Source organism: Telopea speciosissima, chromosome 11, assembly GCF_018873765.1.
Source record: "Telopea speciosissima isolate NSW1024214 ecotype Mountain lineage chromosome 11, Tspe_v1, whole genome shotgun sequence".
Classification (NCBI taxonomy): domain Eukaryota; kingdom Viridiplantae; phylum Streptophyta; class Magnoliopsida; order Proteales; family Proteaceae; genus Telopea; species Telopea speciosissima.
This window is the reverse complement of record NC_057926.1, coordinates 104200-127921: the sequence shown is the minus strand read 5'-3', so window position 1 is coordinate 127921 and position 23722 is coordinate 104200. Positions and strand designations below refer to the sequence as shown.

General features: G+C 41.9%; 1 protein-coding gene across 1 annotated transcript in view; it reads right to left on the bottom strand.

The window, feature by feature from the left end:
• The window catches only part of LOC122645570 (RNA polymerase sigma factor sigB), a 31329-nt gene extending 15608 nt beyond the window's left edge, over positions 1–15721 (bottom strand). The window contains exons 1-5 of the mRNA XM_043838875.1: positions 15447–15721; positions 14290–14468; positions 12931–13539; positions 11225–11455; positions 10976–11116 (exon numbers count right to left, since the gene is read on the bottom strand). Coding sequence (XP_043694810.1) covers positions 10976–11116; positions 11225–11455; positions 12931–13539; positions 14290–14468; positions 15447–15549 — 1263 coding nt within the window. The 5' untranslated portion in view covers positions 15550–15721. The remainder of the gene's footprint in view (positions 1–10975; positions 11117–11224; positions 11456–12930; positions 13540–14289; positions 14469–15446) is intronic.
• Positions 15722–23722: the final 8001 nt, after the last annotated feature.

The window sequence follows — 23722 nt, the reverse complement described above, 5'->3', positions numbered from 1 at the left end:
TCTTCCTTCTTCCCTATTCTTATCCTTCCTCATTCTCCTCGTCCTTCCAGTTTCTTCTATTCTTCCTCTCCTCCTTTCATTTTTTATCTTGCATTTTTCCTCCTGTTACTGTTACTCTGTTTTATGGGCCATACTTCAGTCCCAAAGTTTAAGTCGACCTCCCTCTTCTCCAGCTCTTTCCTACCTACAAAATCCCTGCCCAAACCTTGCTGGGATAGAGAGTTCCAAGTCAAATTCAGTTCTGGTTCTTGTTCTTCCATTCTCAATATTTTGAAGGTGCTTGGTGTGAGTTGTTTGATTCTGCCAAATGCATCATTAAAGTTGGTCGACAGTGGTTGGAAGCACAAAAGGGTGTAGTTAATTATGATAGAAATTGAGTACCGTAAAGCCTTCTCGTATGCGACAAACATTTATTTTTTAAAGACTGGTTGATAAAGTATGCTCAAAGCCAAAAGAGGAAACACCAGCAATCCAGCCAAAAGAACAGCATGTCACGGCAAAGGAAGACGATACGATTGTGGTTCATGACGTGGATACAGCCTACCTGTTCAATCCCCTCTAGTGAAGAACATGAGTTTGGTGAAGCAACAAAAGACTCTACTGCAGCGATGGATGTTCTACCGATTGAGTTTGTTAATCCCCACATATTTCAAAATGAGGGAAGTGCTATGGCTAGAGTATATTCTGATATCAGGATTCATTCAATGGACTGGGTTGTGGATACAAAGGAGTTGGTGAGTACTCACAGATCTGATATGGCACTGGATTGGATTCTATCATAAATCCCCTGGAGACTATACTACATACAACAAGATCTTTATTTTGGATTCGTTCAAAGTTCAAAATATCGTTATCCAGGAGCATATCAGTAAATCAATTTAAGATAAATATCATGGACACACCTAGAAACACTAAAAAACTTAATAGACTTATTACTGAACTTTAAAATGCACAGAATACTTAGTTATGCTCATAACTCCTATTTTAATGCATACAAGAGCTATAGGATGACTCCCAAATGATAAATAATACTAAATAGAGAGACTGACTGAATCAACTCATACTTCCACTAACAATGTAGATAAAATCTGGCAACAATTCTAAGCTAAAGAAGTAATTAAACTCGTCGCTCGGGATGGCTCCCCTCTTACCACCGTCGCTGGCATTAAGGCTGAGGCGGCTTCCTTTTTCACCTCCCTCTTCAATCCCCCTCTCCCCCCTCCCTCTCCCATCCCTCCTGGCCTCATTAACAAATTTGTCCCCTCCTCCCTGACTAGCTTTCTTCTTGCCATCCCCTCTGATGATGAGATTACCAAGGCTATCTTGTCCCACAAGACCAACAAAGCCCCTGGCCCTGACGGATTCAGCATGGGGTTCTTCCTTAGATGTTGGGATCACATCAAGGGCGATCTCATCAAAGCCATCCGTAGCTGCCCAGATCAATCAGACTTTCCTTTGCCTCATCCCTAAAAAAGATGGTGCTTCCTCTCTTTCTGATTTTAGACCTATCACCCTCTGCAACCTCCTTTACAAGTTCATTGCCAAAATTCTGGCAAACAGAATCCAGCTTGTCATTCCCTCCTTGGTCAGCCCCAATCAATCTGCCTTCATCGCTAGCAAAAGCATTACGGATAACATTATCCTTTGCTCTGAAATTGTTCTTGGCTTCGACCGAAAATCTCACTCTCCCGCTGGCCTAATGAAGATTGATCTCCACAAAGCATTTGACTCCCTTAGATGGGACTTCATCTGCAATGTGCTCTCGCAGATGGGCTTTCCCCCTCCATTCATCCATTGGATTTTTGCTTGCATTTCCACCCCCTCCTTCTCAGATATTGTCAACGGCTCCCCCGCCAGTTTTTTCCATTCCAAAGCTGGAATTCGCCAGGGATGCCCTCTCTCCCCCTTTCTCTTTTCCTTGGCTTTGGAAGTCCTTTCTAGGAGCATCCAAGCCAAAACTGACCTTCATCTTATCTCCCCCCTCCCCAAGTGCAAGCAGCTCAACCTCACCCACCTGGTCTTTGCGGACGATCTAATGATCTTTTCCAAAGCCTCCCCCTCCTCCATCTCTGCCATCATGTCCTCCCTTCACCTCTTCGAGAGTCTATCTAGGCTCCGTATAAATCTCCTTAAATCCAAACTCTTCCTCTCTGGAGTCTCGGATCTTGAGAAAGATTCCCTCCTCCGTCTTACTGGCTTCTCTCTGGGCTCCCTCCTAGTGAAATACTGTTGAAATAGGCTGCTTACCCGATTGGGGTAAGCAGTCCTAGTTGGATTAGGATTAGTCCTACTAGTCCCAGCTGATTAGGATTAGTCCTAGTCATGTTAGGAGTAGTACTAGTCAGATTAAGTTCTTTTATTTTATTTTATTTTTATTGTTTTGCCCTCAGCCGAGTCCTATTCTGGCATTCCTAGTTGTATTAGGAATTCCTAGTAGGACTAGGACTGAGGTGTTATTATTCCTATTTGTACTTTGATCAGATTTATTTCAAGTTAATATAAATAAAGGGGCTTGGGTGATCGATTCAATCACTCAAGCATTTAGTTCTAAGGGCTGTTAACATGGTATCAGAGCCAATTCTGATCTAAAGAGCAGCTTTCTCAGTTTTTTGTTTTTTATTTTTCACTTTCCCCTCCCCACGGTTTCTGGTTTTCTCTTCTCCACCACTCTCGGCTCCTCTCTCTCATTCAGGGCAGCAACTATGAGGTGATCTGATGAAGATTTAGATGCTGCCCTCAATCCTACCTCATTGAAGACTGAAGATTATTGGTATGACCTAATTCTGCCGGTAGATCTCCTCCATTCTTGAAGATCAAGTTCTGCCTACACTTGAAGATTGATCTTTCCTTTTTTTTTTTGGAGATTATTTTCTGCTATTATTGGTGCATACCTTCCCTATTTGAAGACTGCAGAATTGGATCAAGTATAATTCAGATCCAGACCTGCAGATTCTCCAAACACAGGTTTTTTACCTAATTTCTGATCAAATTAGGGTTTCTTATTGGCTCATCAGAAAGAGCTATTTTTTGGAGGACTTCTTCCCCACTACTGGAGGATCACTCGATCTATCTTTCAGCCTATTCAGACGGCTGAAATTGCTGCCACTTCAAAACCCATACTTCAGATCTGATTCAGTTTTTTGAAGATTTGTGTTTTTTTCAATTTTGTGGATCGGTTTCTACCTGAACTATGGGTGATTCAGAGACAACTACTGCTACTTCTAGAGGGGATGGTCAGACTAGGAATGACTTCTTTCCCTATGCTGCTGCCATCAAGCTTGATGGTACGAATGATTTAATCTGGGCCAGATCACTATCCTTGACTGTGGCTGGTAGGGGATTCACTGGCCATCTCATTGGCACCACCAAACCAGCTGAAGAAGGTGCTGCCCGTACTAAATGGGCTGCCAATGATGCAATGGTAATGTCCTTTGTTCTGAACTCTATGACCACTGACCTTTCTACTCAGTATCTTCTCCTTGACACTGCTACACAAATATGGACAGCTGTCAAGGGCACTTATGGTCGTTCAGGTAGTGGTGCTCAAGTTTATGAAATCAGGAAGACACTCCAAACCACTACTCAGAAGGAGATGACTGTCACCAAATACTATGCTGCCCTCAAGTGCTTATGGCAGCAATTGGATCACTATGCTCGATTCCAGCCTACTACTACTACTGATATTACTGCCTACCACACCTATGTAGACCAATTCCGTGTCTATGATTTTCTGGCTGGCCTCAATGATGACTATGACCCTATTCGGGTGCAAGTCCTTGGACGGGTTCCTTTCCCCACTTTAGAGGAGACTTTTTCTTATGTTCACAGTGAAGAGACACGAAGGGCTGCCATGATGATTACTCCTAAAGTTGAGAGATCAGCCTTACAGACTGCTGGTCCCACTCCTGTTGCTTCTTCGGATAGTGGTGCTGCTTCCACTACTACTACCAAAGAGCCCGTTAAGTGTGAGCATTGTCACAAACCATATCATACTAAGGCTCAGTGTTGGAAATTACATGGGAAGCCAGCTGATTTTGAGGCCAAACGTGGTCGTGCTAAGTCTAAAAACAAAGCCAATCATACTGAAAGTGTAGCTCTAACTCCCACTGCTGCCATTGGTTTCTCCCAGGAAGAACTCCAGGCTTTGCGTCGTATGTTGAACACATCAACTGCCTCTACTACGTCTGCTGCCAATTCAGGTTCCTTCTTTGCCCGTACAGGTATTTCTTTTGCTGGTCATTGTGCATCAGTAGTATCCACTCCATGGATCATAGACTCCGGTGCTACTGATCACATGACAGGTTCTTCTAGCCTTTTTAATACATATTCTCCTGCCTCTGGTAAGGATAAAGTCAAAATTGCTGATGGGTCCCTCTCCTCCATCTCAGGGAAAGGATCCATTGGTTGTTCTCCTTCCCTTACACTGTCATCTGTGTTGCATATTCCCAAATTTACAACTAACCTTCTTTCCATTAGCAGTATTACTAAATCCCTGAATTGTAAAGTGACCTTTTTTCCCACTCACTGTGTTTTTCAGGAACTGGACTCAGGGAAGATGATTGGATCGGGTAAAGTGCATGGCGGATTGTACCTGCTTGATGGCGATCCTACTCAGGCTTTACCTTCGGCATCCTTCTCTTCTGATTTACATAAATGGCACTCTAGACTAGGCCATCCCCCCTTAGGTACTTTATCAAATTTATTTCCAGCATTAGTTAAAGACTGTAATAAGGAAGAATTTTTTTGTGAGCCTTGTGTCTTGGCTAAACAAACGCGTTCAACTTATCCTATTTCTAATAAAAGATCCTCTTCCTTATTTCATATTGTTCATACTGATGTGTGGGGGCTTAGTAGGAAAACTTCCCTGACTGGCCATCGGTGGTATGTCACTTTCATTGACTGCTATTCTAGGTTCACTTGGGTATACCTTATGCACACAAAAAGTGAAGTTTTTTTATGTTTTCAACACTTTCATCAAATGATTAAGACCCAGTTTAATGCCACTCTTCAAATTTTGAGGAGTGACAATGGGAAAGAGTATATGGAAGGTCAGTTCCAAAAATACCTTGCTGCACATGGAATCCTCCATCAGACCAGCTGTGTCGACACTCCAGCCCAAAATGGTGTGGCTGAGAGAAAAAACCGCCACCTCTTGGAGGTGGCTAGGGCCCTTATGTTTGCTCGCAATGTCCCTTCCCTTTATTGGGGGGAAGCTGTCCTTACTGCAGCCTATTTAATTAATAGGCTGCCCAGTCGGGTTCTTCTTTCAAAAGCCCCTATTGAGCTATTACTTGGCTCTTTTTCCTTTATAGTCCCACCTAAGGTGTTTGGCTGCGTTTGTTATGCTAGGGATACAAGGTCCCCTGGTAAACTTGACCCACGTAGCCTCCGCTGCATTTTCTTGGGTTACTCTGCTACCCAGAAGGGGTACAAATGTTACTACCCTCCATCCCGCAGGACTTTTGTCAGCATGGATGTTGTCTTTCATGAAAATGTTCCATATTATGTGTCCCCACCTCTTCAGGGGGAGAGTGTTAGTGAAGATATGCTGACTATTGACTCTCCACCTCCACTTCAGTCTGTTTATCATGAGTCTGAACCAGTTCGGCCTGCCCCTAGTACTCCCTCTGAGTCAGGGGGAGAGGTTCCTATACAGGGGGAGCCCATTTCTATTTAGGGGGAGCAATCTACTTCGGTCCAGACTCTTATCCAGAGGACTATTAGTGAATTTTAGAGGAGGATTGATGCCAGTAATGTGAAGACCTATGCAAGGAAACATAAGCAGGTTCAATCAACTGTTGCTCCAGTACCCATCCAATTGCCGAACCCGGATCCAGAACCTGCCTCTCCACCTGGTAATGATCCTGACTTACCTATTGCTCTTCGCAAAGGTGTCAGAACTTGCACTCATCATCCCATATCTCATGTTGTTTCTTATGATTCCCTTTCCCCATCCTTTCGTGCTTTTGTTTCCTCTCTTTCTTCTGTTCGTATTCCTAACAATTGGTAGGAAGCTTTATCAGACGGAAAGTGGAAGGCAGCTATGATGGAAGAAATGGACGCCCTGAAGAAAAATAACACATGGGAGCTTGTGGTTCTTCCACCTGGGAAGAAAACCGTTGGATGTAAATGGGTGTTTGTGGTGAAACAGAAGGTGGATGGCACTGTGGACAGGTATAAGGCACGACTTGTGGCCAAGGGGTTCACTCAGACATACGGTATTGATTACCAGGAAACTTTTGCACCTGTTGCAAAGTTAAATACTGTTTGTGTGTTATTATCTTGTGCAGTCAACCTTGGATGGGACTTGCAGCAGCTAGATGTAAAAAATGCTTTCCTAAATGGAACACTGGATGAGGAGGTGTATATGGACATTCCACCTGGGTTCTCTTGTGACAGAAACCAAGGAAAAGTATGTAGACTGAAGCGTGCACTTTATGGGCTGAAGCAGTCACCTCGAGCATGGTTTGGCCAGTTCCACAAGGCCATGATTTCTATGGGCTATAAGCAGAGTAATGCTGATCACACACTCTTTATAAAGAGGGTTGGTGAAAAACTCACTGTTCTTATAGTCTACGTTGATGATATAGTGGTTACTGGCAATGATGGTGATGAGATCAGACAGTTGAAAACCTTCCTTGGACAAGAATTTGAGATTAAAGATCTAGGGAAACTACGATACTTTCTTGGGATTGAAGTAGCCAGATCTTCTAAAGGCATTTTTCTCTCCCAAAGGAAGTATGTCCTAGACTTATTGGCTGAGACCGGGTTGCTAGGCTGTCATCCTTCAGATACTCCTATGGACCCTACTGTTCGACTCAAGGAGAAAGAGGGTGAGCCTGTTGATAAAGGCCGGTACCAAAGACTTGTAGGGAAGCTGATTTATCTTTCACACACGCGTCCTGACATTGCTGTCGCCGTGAGTACTGTGAGCCAATTTATGCATGATCCCTACTCTTCTCATATGGAGGCTGTTCTTTGTATCTTGCACTATTTGAAGTCAGCTCCTGGAAAAGGAATGCTTTTGTCTATGCATGGTCATCTACGGATAGAAGCATACACTGATGCTGATTGGGCTGGTTCTGCAGATCGGAAGTCTATTTCTGGGTATTGCTCCTTTATAGGTGGAAATCTTGTCACATGGCGTAGCAAGAAGCAAAATGTGGTTGCTCGTTCTAGTGCCGAAGCTGAGTTTCGAGCTATGGCACAAGGTATTTGTGAGTTACTATGGCTTAAAGGTTTGCTACAAGATCTTGGTGTTCCTATTCGTCTTCCTATGATGTTGTACTGCGACAACAAGGCTGCCATCAGCATAGCACACAACCCAGTACAGCATGATCGTACCAAGCATGTTGAGGTAGATAGGCATTTCATCAAAGAGAAGTTAGAAGCTAGGCTGATTTGTATTCCCTTTGTGACATCTGCGGATCAACTTGCTGATATCTTCACCAAGGGATTGTCTGGAAAATTGTTTCATCCCAATCTAGTCAAGTTGGGTATGATCGACATCTTTGCTCCAACTTGAGGGGGAGTGTTGAAATAGGCTGCTTACCTGATTGGGGTAAGTAGTCCTAGTTGGATTAGGATTAGTCCTACTAGTCCTAGCTGATTAGGATTAGTCCTAGTCATGTTAGGAGTAGTACTAGTCAGATTAAGTTCTTTTATTTTATTTTATTTTTATTGTTTTGCCCTCAGCCGAGTCCTATTCTGGCATTCCTAGTTGTATTAGGAATTCCTAGCAGGACTAGGACTGAGGTGTTATTATTCCTATTTGTACTTTGATCAGATTTATTTCAAGTTAATATAAATAAAGGGGCTTGGGTGATCGATTCAATCACTCAAGCATTCAGTTCTAAGGGCTGTTAACAAATACCTTGGCCTTCCTCTTATCCCTGCCAGGCTTTCCAGCCATCATTGCACCCCCATGCTTGACATGATCCATAAGCGTCTCCAACTCTGGAAGGGCAGGCTTCTCTCCTATGCGGGTAGGCTTGAATGCATTATTAGATCCATGCTCCAATCCTCTTACATTTATTGGTGCGGCATCTTTGTCATTCCTAAAGCCACCATCAAAGCTATGGAGTCCCTTTTTACCGCCTTCCTCTAGAAAGGGAAGGAATCCTCCAAATTTCTCCACCTGATCAGCTGGAAATCTATCTGCCTTCCCAAATCCAAGGGAGGTCTTGGCATTCGCCGCATCCGCAACTCCAACACTGCCGGGATTCTGAAGCTTATTTGGAAAATCTCCGCCTCCATTTGGGTTCAGTGGGTCTACTCTCACCTCCTCAAAAACGACTCCATCTGTGTCTCCATCCCCAAGGATTCCTCCTGGATCTGGCGCAAAATTCTCCTCCTTCGCCCTCTGGCTCTCAGCCATCTCCTCCTCCATTTCTGATGGGTCATCCACCTCCTTATGGCTCGACCACTGGCACCCCATTGGAGTTCTCTATAACTTCTTTGGACCTAGGGAAATCTACGCCTCCAGGATACCAAAATCTGCCCCTCTCTCATCCATCATCTCTCATGGCAATTGGTCCCCCCTCCCCCCTTACCCCCCCTCTCTCCTTGATCTGGGCCTCCCTCCCCCCCCCCTTCCCCCCTGGTCTTGCGGACAAGGTCTGTTGGCTTCCCTCCAACAATGGCCTCTTTAGCTTTAAATCTGCCTGGAACCTAGTCAGGCCTCAAGCCCCTTCTGTCCTTTGGCACAAGCTAGTTTGGTTCAAAGGCTACATCCCCCGCCACAGCTTCCTTGCCTAGAGAACCCTTAACCATTGCCTCCCAACCCAAGCCTTCCTATCCCACCGAAAAATCCCTGCCCCCCCCCCTTGCATTTTCTGTTGGAATGGCTCCGAGGACATTGACCACCTTTTTTTCGCTTACCCTTTCACTTCCACCATCTGGAAAAAAGCCCTGTCGTTCATCTGGCCTCGCAGCAAGAGCACTCTTCCATTTGCTCGAGAGTGGCTTTGGATGGTCATGACCTTCCCTGGATGCACCACCTCCCTGGATGCACCACCTGCGACATCATTGGCAAGCTTGTGTTCGGAGCTACTCTTTATCACATTTGGATGGAGAGGAACCTTAGGAGATGGACTTCCAACTCTCGTTCTTTTGACTCGATTTGGAAAGCCATCTCTTGGGAGGTATCCTCTAAGCTTAGTCTTCTGCCCCATAAGGCCTTTTTGGATTCCCCAAGGAACAGGCATGTTGTTGTATCCTGGGGCCTAGATAGTGCTCTGTTACGCCGCCCCCCTTCCCCCTTTAGCGGGGCCCGGGGCTTCCCCCCCATCTTTTCCCCCTTTGTACATCCCCCCCCCCCCCCGCTTTTTCCCTCTCGCCCCTCTCGGGCTTTGGTAATATAATTTTTTATTCACCAAAAAAAAAATTTTTGATTATAAGCTTTTAACTGTAATTAAGGATTTTAAAAGATTTAAGTTGATGAAAATTAGTATATTAGTATTTTGTACATTAATTGGCTTAGGTCCAGAACATTTATTCAACATGCAAGGAATGTAATGAATAACTTCTTTTCCTAACAAAATACAAATTTCACACATGAACCTCATATCAAATAACTTTGCACTTATTTATTTTCATTTTAAAAAATACAAAACTAATAGAATTGTAACTCATAAGAAAGAGTTAGGCGTTTGGACAAATCCATATAATCATTTCACCCTTCAATTACCTTTTCTGTGAGAAAAAAAATAAATTTAATTCAATAATAAATTTTTCAAAAACAAAACTTGTACACAAAGATAAGGAATTCAATGCATCTACATAATTATATTTAAGAATAAAAAATATTAAGTTAATTTCTAAAAAAATTCCTAAATTATAGAAAATGGACTCAAGTACATGATTTCTGCTTGATCTACAGATTTAAGCAAACTGCGTGATCTCATATTGTTAATAAAGCTTCCCAACAGCCTCACTTAGAAGATGATTTTACAGGATGAAATCTCACCAAAAAAATAACTAAATAAATGAAGTGAACATGAGGAAAGTACATGAATAACACACTTTTGGTTTGATGAAAAATTAGTCAATAAACAGGCCACTTCTTTCCAAACTTTCATAAACTCTGCATCATATTTGTGGTTTGGGTGATGGAATGTGATTTCAACACACCACACATGCATACACATAACGGAGGAGAGGTACTTTTCCAAAAGAGGAACAGATTAACATTATAGCAAAGAAATATAACGAATTAATTACAGACAATGGTTCAGAAATGCCTATCCACCCTTATCTAGTATCTACATGTGAAGAAATGACACAGCACCAAACAGCCAGAATCAAACTTATCATATCAATAAAAAAAATAGATCCTGCGGCCCATACTGTCAACGAAACTTCAAAACATGATTTCCCTAATCTATTTGCTACCAACCAGCCAGCCCTGACCCACCCATCTATTCCATATCCACCAAAACCTTACTTTTCTCTGGCCCTACATTCCTTTTAGCAATTAGAATTCTTCCCTATGGTTGCCCACCACCTAAATACCAACCCTTGTTCTCAGTCTCCACAGAACCATCCTCCAAAGCACAACACACCAATTACCAAACTTAACAGAAACACAATACCAAAAGCAGGGTGTCACACGCAATGAGCCATAATACACTAAAGGTACTAAGACAGAGAGTGAGACTCCAAATTGTTTTGGCCAATCCACAAAATAGAATAAGATGCACCAAGTCTTCCATATTCTTCTCCACCAGTGCCATTTGTTGAGGATCCTGAATGTGTGTATCCATCCAGTTAGTCTCATTCATCTTTTTGATAATTCTAAAAGTAGCCTGTGGGTTCTCTAAGTTCAGATTTTGATAATTCTTTAGTTTAACAACTGTTTCCCTCAGTCAACTTCTTCATACTCTGAATCAAAATTGCATGAACCTAAAAAACTAGAGATCCTTCAGATTGTTCAACATCAATGCAGTAGAAAACTGAATTGTCAAAGGGAACTTACTGGCAAGCGAATTGTCCTGGACTGGTCTGAAAGAGACTTCCGCACCGCCTGTTTGATCCACCAGTGTGCATAGGTTGAGAACTTGAATCCCTTTGAAGCATCAAACTTTTCTGCACCTCTTACAAGGCCTCGGCATCCTTCCTGATAACAAAGATAAGTATCAAAAAAGGTTGCAGGGAATGTCCTCCAACATGAATTACAACTAAAATGGTAACTAATTTCATTTCACATCATGCAAGGAAAAGAAACCTGAACAAGATCCTGAAGGTTCAACCCAGCTCCCTGATAGTTTTTTGCAATAGAGATAACAAGCCGTATATTGCTTTTAATCATTTTGTCTTTGCAAAAGATACCATAGTTCAAGCGCTTTCTCAAGGCCTTCTGGTCAACACCAGCAGCAGCTGCCCATTGAACAAAAGTGGGTTCACCCCCACATCTTTCTGCAAGCTCGTCACGGAGCCTTTCGAGCTTCAAAAGGTCCTGCATTATATCCATCAATGACAGACCTCTATTTACATACAAAGTATCGTGAAGAGAAAATATTTTACAAGTACAGATCAAACAACAAAAAGAATGTCTTTTTTCAAAATCAAAGGACATTTCCTGGTCTAAACTCTATCCATTGATGACCCTTCTTAGCAAGGTTTAAAGTATCGGTATCGGGTATCATATTAGAAGGGTGATTTTAAGAAATGTATATATTGGAGAGACGCAAGATATGCTAGATATGTATGGAAATGATCAAAAAACATATGGAAATGCTTACAATATATGCAAAATACAGTTTTGAAGCATAAAACACTAAATAAATAATATGCGAATATCATGTATAAAAAGGAGAATAAAGTACGACGAGACAAGCATTCAATTAATTATATACACAGGATGAGATTTCTTACATCTATTAATACCAATTTTTTTTAGGTATTTTATCCATACCGCTTATCATATCGGTACCATAAAGATACGATATGTATTGATTAGTATCGGTGATACAGAAGGATACTTTAACTTGGCTTCTTAGAACCAAAATAATACCAAGCTTCCTCATGTTTATCACAGGAGATCTATATTACCCATTTCATTACGAGCTGCATACAATCTCATGGGTAACCAAGAAGAACTCAGAGGCCCCGTTCAGTGGCCCCACTTAGAACATCTCTGCCACCAAAGATTTTACTTATCACATGAATGTCCAACATCCGGATCCAATGATTTGTATCCATTTATTCAATATCGTATACAAATCCAGATACATTTGCCATCCAGATGGTAATCGGATATGAATTTCGATACTATTGTATCTGCTCCAAAACTATCACTCAGGTTAATTTAAGATTGTAGATAAAAAATTTAATAACTTATATTTAATATGTATTACGTATTCCATATTTACTTATACTTCTGTAATGTAGAAAAAATTATGTACTATTTTATGTTATTTTTTATTAATATATAGTAAAATTAATTAGATGTTCCAAATCCTTGGCAAATACCAATTTGAATACTGAGGTGAAATATTCAGCCGAAATGGAATCAAATTCGGAGAGCGGTGTATTCACTTTGTTTACATCATTATCCCCCTCCGCATCCCCCCCCCCAAAAAAAATAAATAAATAAAATTTTCCCCTCATAAAATAAATAAATAAAGAAAACTATGGTGGAAAAAACCATTCCAGCATCCAGTTCATCTCCCATCCTTATGGTGTACCCACAAACACCATGTATTTCTTCTTTTGGCAGAACTTGGAAGGACTTAAAGATAAATGCATGCACAGACTCTAAGGCATCTATGAGAAAATGAAGGAAATAAACTAAGGTAACTTTCAAGCAGCATAGGTTGAACAAAATAACTCACAGCGGAGGTAAATGACAATGTCAAAACATGAAGAAAGGTCACCCAAGACAGCAGTTTCCTATTGTTATTAGTATCAAAAAAAAGTGTGAGAATGAACCTGTATTCCTTCTGACAACTCCAGCTCTTCAGTTGTAGTGAGAAGCCTAGAAGTGCTGGTAGTTCCCCTCAAGTAACGCAGGGGATCAGAATAATCTACATCCTGTATAGCAGCACGCTTTTTCCTACTAGCCGAACAAGACTTCACAGAGACCACATTGGCAGCAATCTTCTCTGCTGCCCTTGCTCTCCTGGCTTGTCTTTCTATTTGGCGACCAGATCTTACTGCTATATTCTTGGAAAGATGCATTTGCAGAAGTTCAAGATCCTCATCTGCTGGATCCAAATTGTCAGGATCTTTAATGGGAACTTGTGCATAATGTTCTTCATCTTGTACAGCTTCCAATCCCACAGGCTGGCCTATTTCGTCGGCTTGTTCCATCTCATTGAGCCGAGCCCTCTCAAGCCGGAGAATGTCAGCTTCAGTTGGAAAATCTGAGTGCCTACTAACTGATTTTGCAGAAGGGATGCCACCAACCATCAGGGCTGCATCCTTGGCAACCTTAACAGCAGCTTTTGCCAGAGCAATTGCCTCTGCAGCAGCAGCAGCTATGGTGGCTTCTTCGCCTGTAAGGAGTGTTTCTGTAGCCAAAGTTGCCTCGAGACTATCCTACAAAAGGGGGGGGGGAGGGAGAGGGAAGATTGTGAGTTCATAAGGTAACAAAAGGATGCTAGGTACAATTAGATCTGGTACTTTATAGTGTTAGAAATGGCATTCACAAAACTGGCAATGCAATAGATCCTTTTGGTCGATCAAGATTGGGCAATATGGCCTCCTTCTAAAATCACACCAACAGAGTAACCCAATTCATCCAAATAATTAATTCAACTCCTTGAAGCATTGGCCCAGCTGAGTGACTCATAAAACAAAGAACAGGGGTTGTTTGGATGGGGATAAGACAGTAACAAGTACAAAGCCTGGATTGCGGCAAGAGTGGAGATTACATTACTAACAGACAACCATGCTATAGAACTGGTATGAAATACTAACAAGTACAAGTATTAAGATACTGCTCCCAAAGCATGACCAGAGGGGAAGTAAGTAATGAGAGTAACCAATCTGAATTGCCTAAGAATCTGCAGTCTTCAATCTGCCTAGAAGTTCACATGACTTGGTCAAGTTGCTTCCATGATGGACTTCTATATGTAAGAAATCTGGAAGTCAATGCACCACATTCCACACAAATTAGCAAACTACCACATGGCACGTGCCCTGGCCTTAGTCAGGAACCATTGCAACCACATGATAGGGATAACTCGTGCGTTAAGAAAAATAAGTAGGACATACCATTGGATCATTTTTCTGAAACATGAAATATTTTTTTCTTGTTTACATCATATATATATAGCCAATTCTAACCTTTATTGGTGGACCAAAGGCTCTTACATACGTCAAGGGTTGGTTGCCTGCTACAGTACTTGAATGAGCTTCTAAAGAAGGCAAACTCAGCTTCCCCATATCAACCACCGTAGTTTCCATCGCTGTTGTTGTGGTGGAGAGGACAGATTGTACCCGGAAGCAGGAATCCCTAGATTTCACTGTACATGTGAAACAGTTAATTATTTAAGGGAACCCCATTATTATTTTCTAAAAACTCAAGTAAAAGATTCTCCAAAAATCGAATGATAAAGAAAATAATGTGAACCATAAAAAATAATATTATTTCGTTATTTCATAGCTTAGTATTAAACATGACACTAAAGATAACTAACCCACTCCGGATCTGAAACTTAATAAGCTAATAGCTCTAAGTGATTCATGTAAAGTGGTAATCTATGTTCTGGAATGTGGGCTGATCAGATTAAACATTATGGTCCAAATGTACAACAATCTTCATAAGAAGCGGATAAGAAACCAATGGACAATATATGATGGAATTTTGTCAAAGCAGGTGATGTCACATTTATAAGTAATACAGAAGTTTCAAAATTAGGAGTCATTTCACAAGCGGAGGAAGAAAAGGAGAAGAGTGATGAATTTATCCCGAAATACACCAGATGGTTTCTTAAGTCTGATGAACTGAATATCCAAGCTAACTTTAACATGATTATCAGACTTTAAAATGAAGAAAAAATTGTACTGTCTCCAATTGAAGGCTGAGACACCGTCAATCTTTTTTGTTTTCTTAAACCCCCCCTTTTTTTTTTTGGGTGGGGGGGAGAGGGTTTTTAGGAGAAGGGCGCTTTGCATTCTAGCCAGCCAATACACCCTTCAAGGATATGGGGAAATTTACAGGAAAAGCAAATGCCCCCCGAAATTTAAAAAGAAAACAGGGGGTATGGACATCATCAATGAAATAATCTAGTAGTAATGTAATCATACCATGGGGGAATGAGACAGAATTTTCATAATGCACAGTAACAGATAGAATACATACAGGCACAGAAACTAACCAGGCAACATAAATCACAAGAAGCATCTACTAAGCTTAAGAGCGGGGTTGCACCAAAAATTTAAAAAAAAAAAATTAAGATGGGGAGAAAGAGGGGATGTAAAAGAAAATGCGGTCAACTTACATGGGTGGAGATTGGAGGAGTGATGGTGGTGATTATGATGGGTTCTGAAGTGAATGGAGAGGGTGTCAGGTGGGCTCTTGAACTGCGGCAGTAGGCACGCCATCTTCTCCCTCTCCCTCTTACTCTCTCTACATTTAACGAAGGGATTAATATATAGAATGGACGGAAGGATGGATTGAAAGGATTAGGATGTGGAAGGGACCTTGTACCAAAGCAGAGAAGAACCTGTTAAAGAGTGTTTTGAGCTCTGATGGTTTCGGTGTTTCACTGGAAAACTAACAGAAGGGGGATGGGAACAAGATATATGGATAAGGCGGCGAAATAGCTCCTGAGGATGAGAGAAGGACAACCCGACCATTAACTCCACAATCAAAACGTTTGTATGATCCTACGACCAATATTAGCTAATCCGTTAACAAGAGTCGTAGATGTTCGTTTGGTGACTATATATGTGACTTATGTCCGTGTTCTTACTTCTTACTTCTTCTGAAAAAACAAAAAAAAGGAGAATGTTCTCCGTGCGGCAGGTTGAGCCTAGGCATATGGAGGCCTGCCACTCAGGGGTAGGGTGGTTATTGCGTCCACCCCCTTGTGCCTGGGCACAGCCTACGCTGCGGCACATAGGACAGCATCCCAACAAAAAAACAAGACTTCTGTCCGTGTGAATTTTGAATCGAATTTGTGTTTACCGATATCAAATCAAACCGTTAAAACCATAATCAATAAATTGTATAGTTGGTTCGGTCATAAGACTCAGAACCGATAAACCCAGTAACAATTGATTCTATTTCAGTTTTGGATAATATAAAATGGGAAAAAGAAGTCCGTGCTGCCTTGTATAGATTCCTTTATGCCTTTCTCACATAATAAATAGTGGGACCCATCAGCCTCTCTGGAGTCGAAGTGAAGGTAATTTCAAAAATCCTTATTGATAGATTAAAATTGGATCTGAGTGGTATTATTTATCGTTTTCAATCAACTTTTGCCTCAGATCGTTTGATCTCAGATAATATTTTTATTGTTCATGAACTATTCCATTATATCAAAAACCAAAAAAAATAAAAAAAAAGGTTGGTAGGCATTAAACTTGACATGAAAAAAGCTTATGACAGGTTACAGTGACAGTTCATTAGAGAATCACTCTCTAAAACGGGTTTTGTAATCAATAGGTTAGTCTTGTTATGGAATGTATCACTTCAGTTTCGTATTCTTTGTTGGTTAATGGGGCATTAATGAGTGGATCCTTCTTCCCACTAGAGGCATTCGGCAAGGGGACCCTCTATCCCCTTTTATTTTCATTTTATGGTCACAGCTTTTTAGCACAATTGTTGGGGCGGCAGAAGAAGGCAATCTTATTAGAGGCATTCGAGTGAAGAACCGAGCACCTCAAATCACTCACCTCCTATATGCAGATAACTGCCTCCTCTTCTCTAAGGTTGAATTGCAAAACATTGATCAATTTACAGATTGCCTGGAGTTGTATTGCAAAGCCAGTGGCCAAGAAATCAATCTCAAGAAATCATGCCTCACTTTCAGCCCTAATACTCCCAATCGCTTTAAGAGGTAGTTCTCTCGTATTCTTAAGATTCCATATGGGAATGGCCCGTCAAAATATTTGGGACCGCCATCCGAAATAGGAGTGTCCAAAGCGGAGGTGTTTAAGGAGTTGACTGCTAAAACGAGTAGAATAGTTCAAGGTTGGAAGCAACAGCTTCTATCCCCAGCAGGAAAAGAAATTCTTATAAAATCAATGGCGTCTTCTCTATCTACTTATGCAGTTTCTTATTTTATTCTTCCCGCTTCCTCGAAAGACTATGTCAAATTTCTTTTGGGGCCAAAATGAGGAGGAAAAAAAAATGCACTGGATCTCTTGGACCTGATTGTGCCAATTTAAAGAAAGAGGAGGTCTTGGCTTTAGGGACCCAATCCTTCACAACCGAGCTCTTTTATCTAAAGTAGCCTAGAGGTTGTTGGAAAATCAAGATTCCTTATGGGCTAGATTTATGAAGGCGATCTATTTCCCTCATGGAAATTTTCTTGAAGCTTTGGTCGGCAATAAACCTTCTTAGGTGTGGAGGAGCATTTTGGCTGGCAGGAAAGTGCTCGAGAAGGGTCTTCTTTGGAGGATAGTTGATGGGGAGAGGATCGACATTTGGGATAGCAATTGGGTTCCTTCTTTACCCAGTTTTAAAGTTCAAAGGCCTAAACCTCCTGATTGTTGTCTTGAGAAAGTTAGTGATTTAATCGATCACCTTAATAGATCGTGGAAAATGGAGGTGTTAAACACTTTCTTCAACCAGGCTGACCGTGACGCAATTCTAAAATTCAGGCTCAACTTAATTCCTCGAGTGGACTGCCTCGTCTCGGGTGGAGCCCGTAATGGTATTTTCTCTATGAAAACAGCTTATCACCTCCTCTCCAACCAAAGAGACATCCAAGCGGAAACCGAAGCTTCCTCTTCCTGCAGACCTGAATGGAAAGAGATCACCCCAAAAGTCTGGAAGCTTATTTGGAATTGCAAGACTCTTCCCAAAATAAGATCATTCCTTTGGAAATGTTGTGCTCAAGGCCTTGCTACCGGTGAAAACCTCAGAAAACGAAACATCCCCATTTATCGAAGTTGTCCTAAATGTGGTGTAGAGATGGAGTCTTGTAAGCACTGTCTCCTGGAATGCCCATTTGCTATAGCCACCTGGTTCCGTAGTGAGCTGTCTTTCATCGTCCAAAGTAATGCTCCTCCTCGACTCGAGAGAGTGCTGCAAGTGTGGGATCAATTCGGTTTTCCCTCTAAGAAGAGCAGTGCTAAAGTTCTAAGCCTCTTATCCTTTGTATGCTAGTCTCTCTGGCTCGCAAGGAACGAACTGATTTTAAACCATAAGGAGCTCACACCAATGGAAGTCATCTCTAAAGCTCAGCAAGCCTTCAGGGAATTCAAGGCCATTGAGGATGGTAAGGGCGCTGTTGATGCCCAAGCGACTTGCTCGATTAGGGAGGCCCCTGTTCCAAATTGGATGCCTCCTTCCCCTGGTACCTTGAAATTGAACTGTGATGCGGCTCTCCCAATCAACTAAACTTTGGGTGGAGTGGGCTTCATTATTTGAAACCACTTGGGTATCCCATATCTGGCAATTTCGGAACCTCTCTCCTTTTATGAAGCTCTTATTGATGAAGCTCTAGCGGTTCTCAAAGGCATTGGTGTGGCGTCGGATGTTGGGTTTCAACAAGTGGCTATCGAATCTGATAACCTAGAGTTGGTGGCACTTCTTACTGGTGCCAACACTCATCCTCCGCTATTTGTTGCTGGTATAGTGGAGGACATTACTCATGTGGCCTCAAATATTCCTCATTGTTCATTTGTTCATGTTTCTAGATGTGCAAACATTGTTGCACTCTCTCTAGCTAGGATGGCGCTATCTTTGGCAAGTAAGATGGTGTGGCTAATATCCTGTCCTTGGCTCCTTGATATATGTAATCAGGATGCCTTGAGCTCCTATTGCCCTCTTCAATAAAATTTCTTCTTACCAAAGAAATAAAAATATATAGTGGGGCCCATATTGAGACTTCCTTCTATTCTAACCATGTGGATCCCATATGAATAATACCATTCTTTAGCGCCTCATTGGTGTAGCATATAGATTCCTCTTACACTGTCCATGTAAGAAACTCTCCCCCAAATTAAAAGAAGGAAATAGATTCTCTAAGCCCCTGTGGTGTTGTAACTTGTATGACTTCAAATATAGTTGATTGGAGAGGAAGGATCCATGTACCTAACCCCAATTAATTGGGACAAGGCTATGTTGTTATTGTATGCTGTATTCTCTGAACAGTTGGGGTAGGATACACTTATATGCATCAATAATCCCACATCTTTATGGCGTGTTGTCTTATCCACCTTTGGCTTGACCCAAACCTCACTCTTTTGCTAAAAGCTTTATGCTCTAGCCTGAATTTCCACCAGTAATATGAATCCTCATCACTTATTATTGCCTCCTCCTCCTCCACCGCCACTACCTGAACCCCTCCATTCCCAAAACCCATACCCAACGAAGAGAGTTTTGACACTCATGGTGTCTTCATAGTAGATGATGAAATTGAAGAATCTCTCTCTCTCTCTCTCTCTCTCTCTCTCTCTCTCTCTCTCATAGTGCAATCCTTACCCTAGCGGATTTCATCCTTGCTGGTAAGCCATATCACAAACAGACAGTGACTAAAGCTTTACTTTTGGCTTGGAACACAAACCAACCAGTCTTTGTTTCCCCTTTTGTCACACATACATATCTCTTTTGGCTTGGTCGGTTGCTGGAAATCTCATAGTTCTTAAAAGATGGAAGTCATTAAGGGACTGGCTTTTCACCAAGACTGATTTCTAGGATCACATTCACGAAATTCCTGAAGAACTTCAAGATCTACAATTGGTGGCACATCTGATACATAAGATTGGTCCTACAATAAAAGTTATGCTTATAGTTGGCTTTCGCTCTGGCCAACATTTTCAATACTTTCGAGCAAGACTCAAAGTGGATATCAAGAAGCCTCTAAAAGCCTCCCTGAAGATCAGACGTCGCAATGGTCATAATCACTTGGTCAACAGCTGATATGAACGTCTCCCTTTATTTTGTTACTATTGTGGTTAGATTTTTTTGTTGTGTCATATACCAGTGGAGTTGAATCATACATTGTAGACACTGAATTTTGTCACTCCCTCGGCAATGATGACAATATGACACAGACAGACATCGTTATCTCTCTCAAGAAGGACTCTTGCCCCTACACCCAAGCCATATTACCATCACATCCCTAAAAATGATTTATAAGACCTTTTTACCAAAAGCTGAAGGAGGTACTGCTCACCTTCCCTGACCACAACTTATGAAGAATCAAAAGGGAGAAAAAGACCCATAAAAACTCAGAAAAAGCCCATTTTGAGGGTTGGGGGCACCCCTCCACCGCAGCCCCGCGGATCTTAACTCCTTGCGAGGCCGCATAGAGGGGGGACCACAAGCTCGTGTCAGCCAAATGACCAATTTACCCTTATAAAGAGGGGTGCCCCCACCCTCATTTTTCAAGCTATAAAGACCCTTGGACAGGTTCCACCCCCATCTTTCTCTCATTTTTGCTCCTTTTAATCCTTCCCATATCCCTTTTAGTCCCCCTTTTGGCAGCTTCGATCATCCTTCCCCCATGGGTAGATCCTTCGATTACCATACCTAAAGGTTGTTCTGGTTTGAAGTCTTGCTTTCCCTCAATCTTGGACCCACATTTAGCCCATATATAGTCATTGCTCTATCCAGGTACAAGTAGCGAATCCCATATACAGTCGTTACTCTGCCCAAAATCTGAGTAATGAAATCCCTTTTTACATAGTCATTACTCTGTCCGACAAGAGAGAGGCAAGTCGATCATCCGTCTCCACCTAATTTATGGGACATCCTATATTCATATTTGGTACATTTTCCTTTATTTATTTAGTTTCTTGACAAGTATTTGTTTCTTTCTTTCTTATTATTTCTGGAACAATGTAGACCATTAAAGTTGTTAAACCCGTGCCCAAAACTTGGTTTAAACCCGATCTGATTTGAATCTTGTGTGTAGAATCGACGGGGAGATACGATAGAGACTTGTGGGCGATGATACTCAAGCCATCACACGAGGTTATCGACCGTGACACGGGAAGGGTCATCGAGGAAAGATTCATTGATAGGGATAGGGGGAAGTTTGTCGACAAAGGAGTATTCTGGGCATACCCTCCTACAGACCAAGGCCCGCTCTGGTTTCCTCCACTTTTGGATGACTAGAGGTAAGCCACTACCCATGATTGCCAACTCAACCATGCATTATAATTATCACATTTAGCTCATGCAAGTCACTGTGTCGAATGCTTGTATGCATGTGGTGAGCTATGATCCCCATGCATTCTATTTTAATATGAGTAGTAGCACATAAACACTAAATTGGGCTTAGGACCTCAGGATTCGCCCTATTTATGATTAGAATCTGGGCTACAGGCCTAAGTGGGTTGATGGGCCCAATGACTTAAACCAGGACCTAAGATTAGAGTCTAGCCAAACAAGCCCTAGCCATTTGGACCTAAGGGTTCATCCCGACCCAAACACACCCTAATATCCAAATGAGTAAAGTAAATAAGAATCTAGGGATTCACTATTCACTCCACCAAGCAACCCCCAAAACAATTTGAGAGGAGAAGGAGGGAGTTGGAGGAGGACCTCACCTCACCTTGTTTCTCCTTGGTAGTTACACTCTTCCTCATTCCTCTCTCTCTCTCTCCCTAAGTAATCTATTGATGGAGTTCTGAAGGAACCATGTCCTACCATTAATGGAGCTCCACCTACCAAATGGGGTGTGCCATCAATGGAGGACATTAATGCCTCTATTCTTGTACTAAATGAGCTTTGATGATCCCAATCTTTCTTCCCATTCTAACCTAAGACTAGTTAGGTAAACCCTAAGCTAAGACCAAGTGAGCTTAAGGCCTTCCAAGGATTTTTTAGTCATTCTTTCATGGCTAGGTATTAATCAACTCATGGAGACCTTAATTGAGTCCATCTATCCCTCTTGTACATCTCCATGTACTAAACCCCATTATTGTGTGTGGATAACCCACCAAACCCTAGGGTTTATGCACCCAATTGATTGGAGGAGATAAAACCCTAGTTTAATGTGATCCTCATAGCTAGGAATATATGTTAAGACCTTAGGTATACCTCATTTGAGCCCAAAACCAAACCATGAAATGGGCAATTTTCGCAATCCGGTAGATATAGACGGGCAAAACTGGCAGAGTGCCCAGGAGCCCATCTACCGGTTTCTTTCTGCTTCAAACCGGCAGATGAAATCGACAGATATAGGGTTATATGCATCTGTCGGTTTGGGCAGAATGCATTTGCCGGATTCCAAATAGGTCCTTTTGGTTCTTGTATCGATTCCCTTTCTTTTGAGGGGTTTAAATAGGGATTAATTACACATTGTGCCTATACTTAAGGCACCCTATTACACACAAAGATGTGTCAAGATCTTGGGCTTTGGATCTTATACTAGACAATTACATCGGAACATTAAGTGAGTAAATTGGACATTTGGCTTAACTTTGGAATGTTTGATGCTTTCACTTTGTATATGTCACCATGCCTATGTTACAATATGTTTGTCGATGCGATGTGCTATTACACTGGGTTACTTGGAAACTTGTACCTTGTACGAATTACCAAATCTATAATATGTGTTGTGGAATATCATCATGTTGAGTGTAGACGATAGGTTGTGTATTTACTTTTTTTTTTTTTTTGGTAAACGTTGTGTATTTACTTTTTAAAACTTTGATGATGATGAGATTATGATAGAGCATATGGTTGTGTGTTGTAATTGAGAATGTGCATGAGATGGAATGATGAGACGGGTATGTGTGTTATGAATGGATAGGGCTATGTGTTAGATTATGGATATGGTTGAGGAATGTGAGATGTGTGAGATTGATGGGATCCAAGTGTTGTAGTGTGCGCCAGACTTGGGATCAATAATTGAAAATAACCGTATGTATACGTGTAAGCTAGAGGGGGCGAGAGGATAGCAAGCTCGGTGGAGGGACTATGGACTCGACCTCTAGCCTACACGTGTACGTACCCTATTTTGCATTTAGATTTTGTTGGTTAGGGTGACACTATATCAAGTGCTATGATCCTTGCAAACAGGGGTTTATGTGTTAGATAATCCTCCATGGGGAAACCAACGATTCCGATTGAGGACTGAGAGCGGTGATTCCAATGTAGGACTAGAACCGTGGCAGTAGGATTAACTACGGGGGTTCGCTAGGTAAACCAGCGATTCTAATTTAGGTACTAGGACCGGCGATTCCAATCAAGGACCGGGACCGGTAGGCTCCCTACGCAACTCAGGTTTGACATTGTCGGATAGGCCATCCGGGTGTGAGAGGTAGAGGTCCAGGGATGCTACCTAGGGTGTTGCAGTAGCACTAGACCAAACTTAAAATGTGATGTTAGGTGGAAAAGCCATTAATGCATTCATGTATTTTGTGTTTGCTTGTATGGTTCAATTTGCTCATTGGGCTTAGCGGAGCTCATTCCTCGAGGAAACCCCTTTTAGATGGTGATGCAAGTATTGAGGAGCCGGGTGGCTCGGAGTACCTGGCCCCTGAGGGTGACAGTGGTGAGGACTGGTGGACTCCTAAGGTAGAGGAGCATGGACCAGATTGCTACTACGAGATGTGCTACCAGGGAGAGTAGCGATGTTGGGCTGGTGGC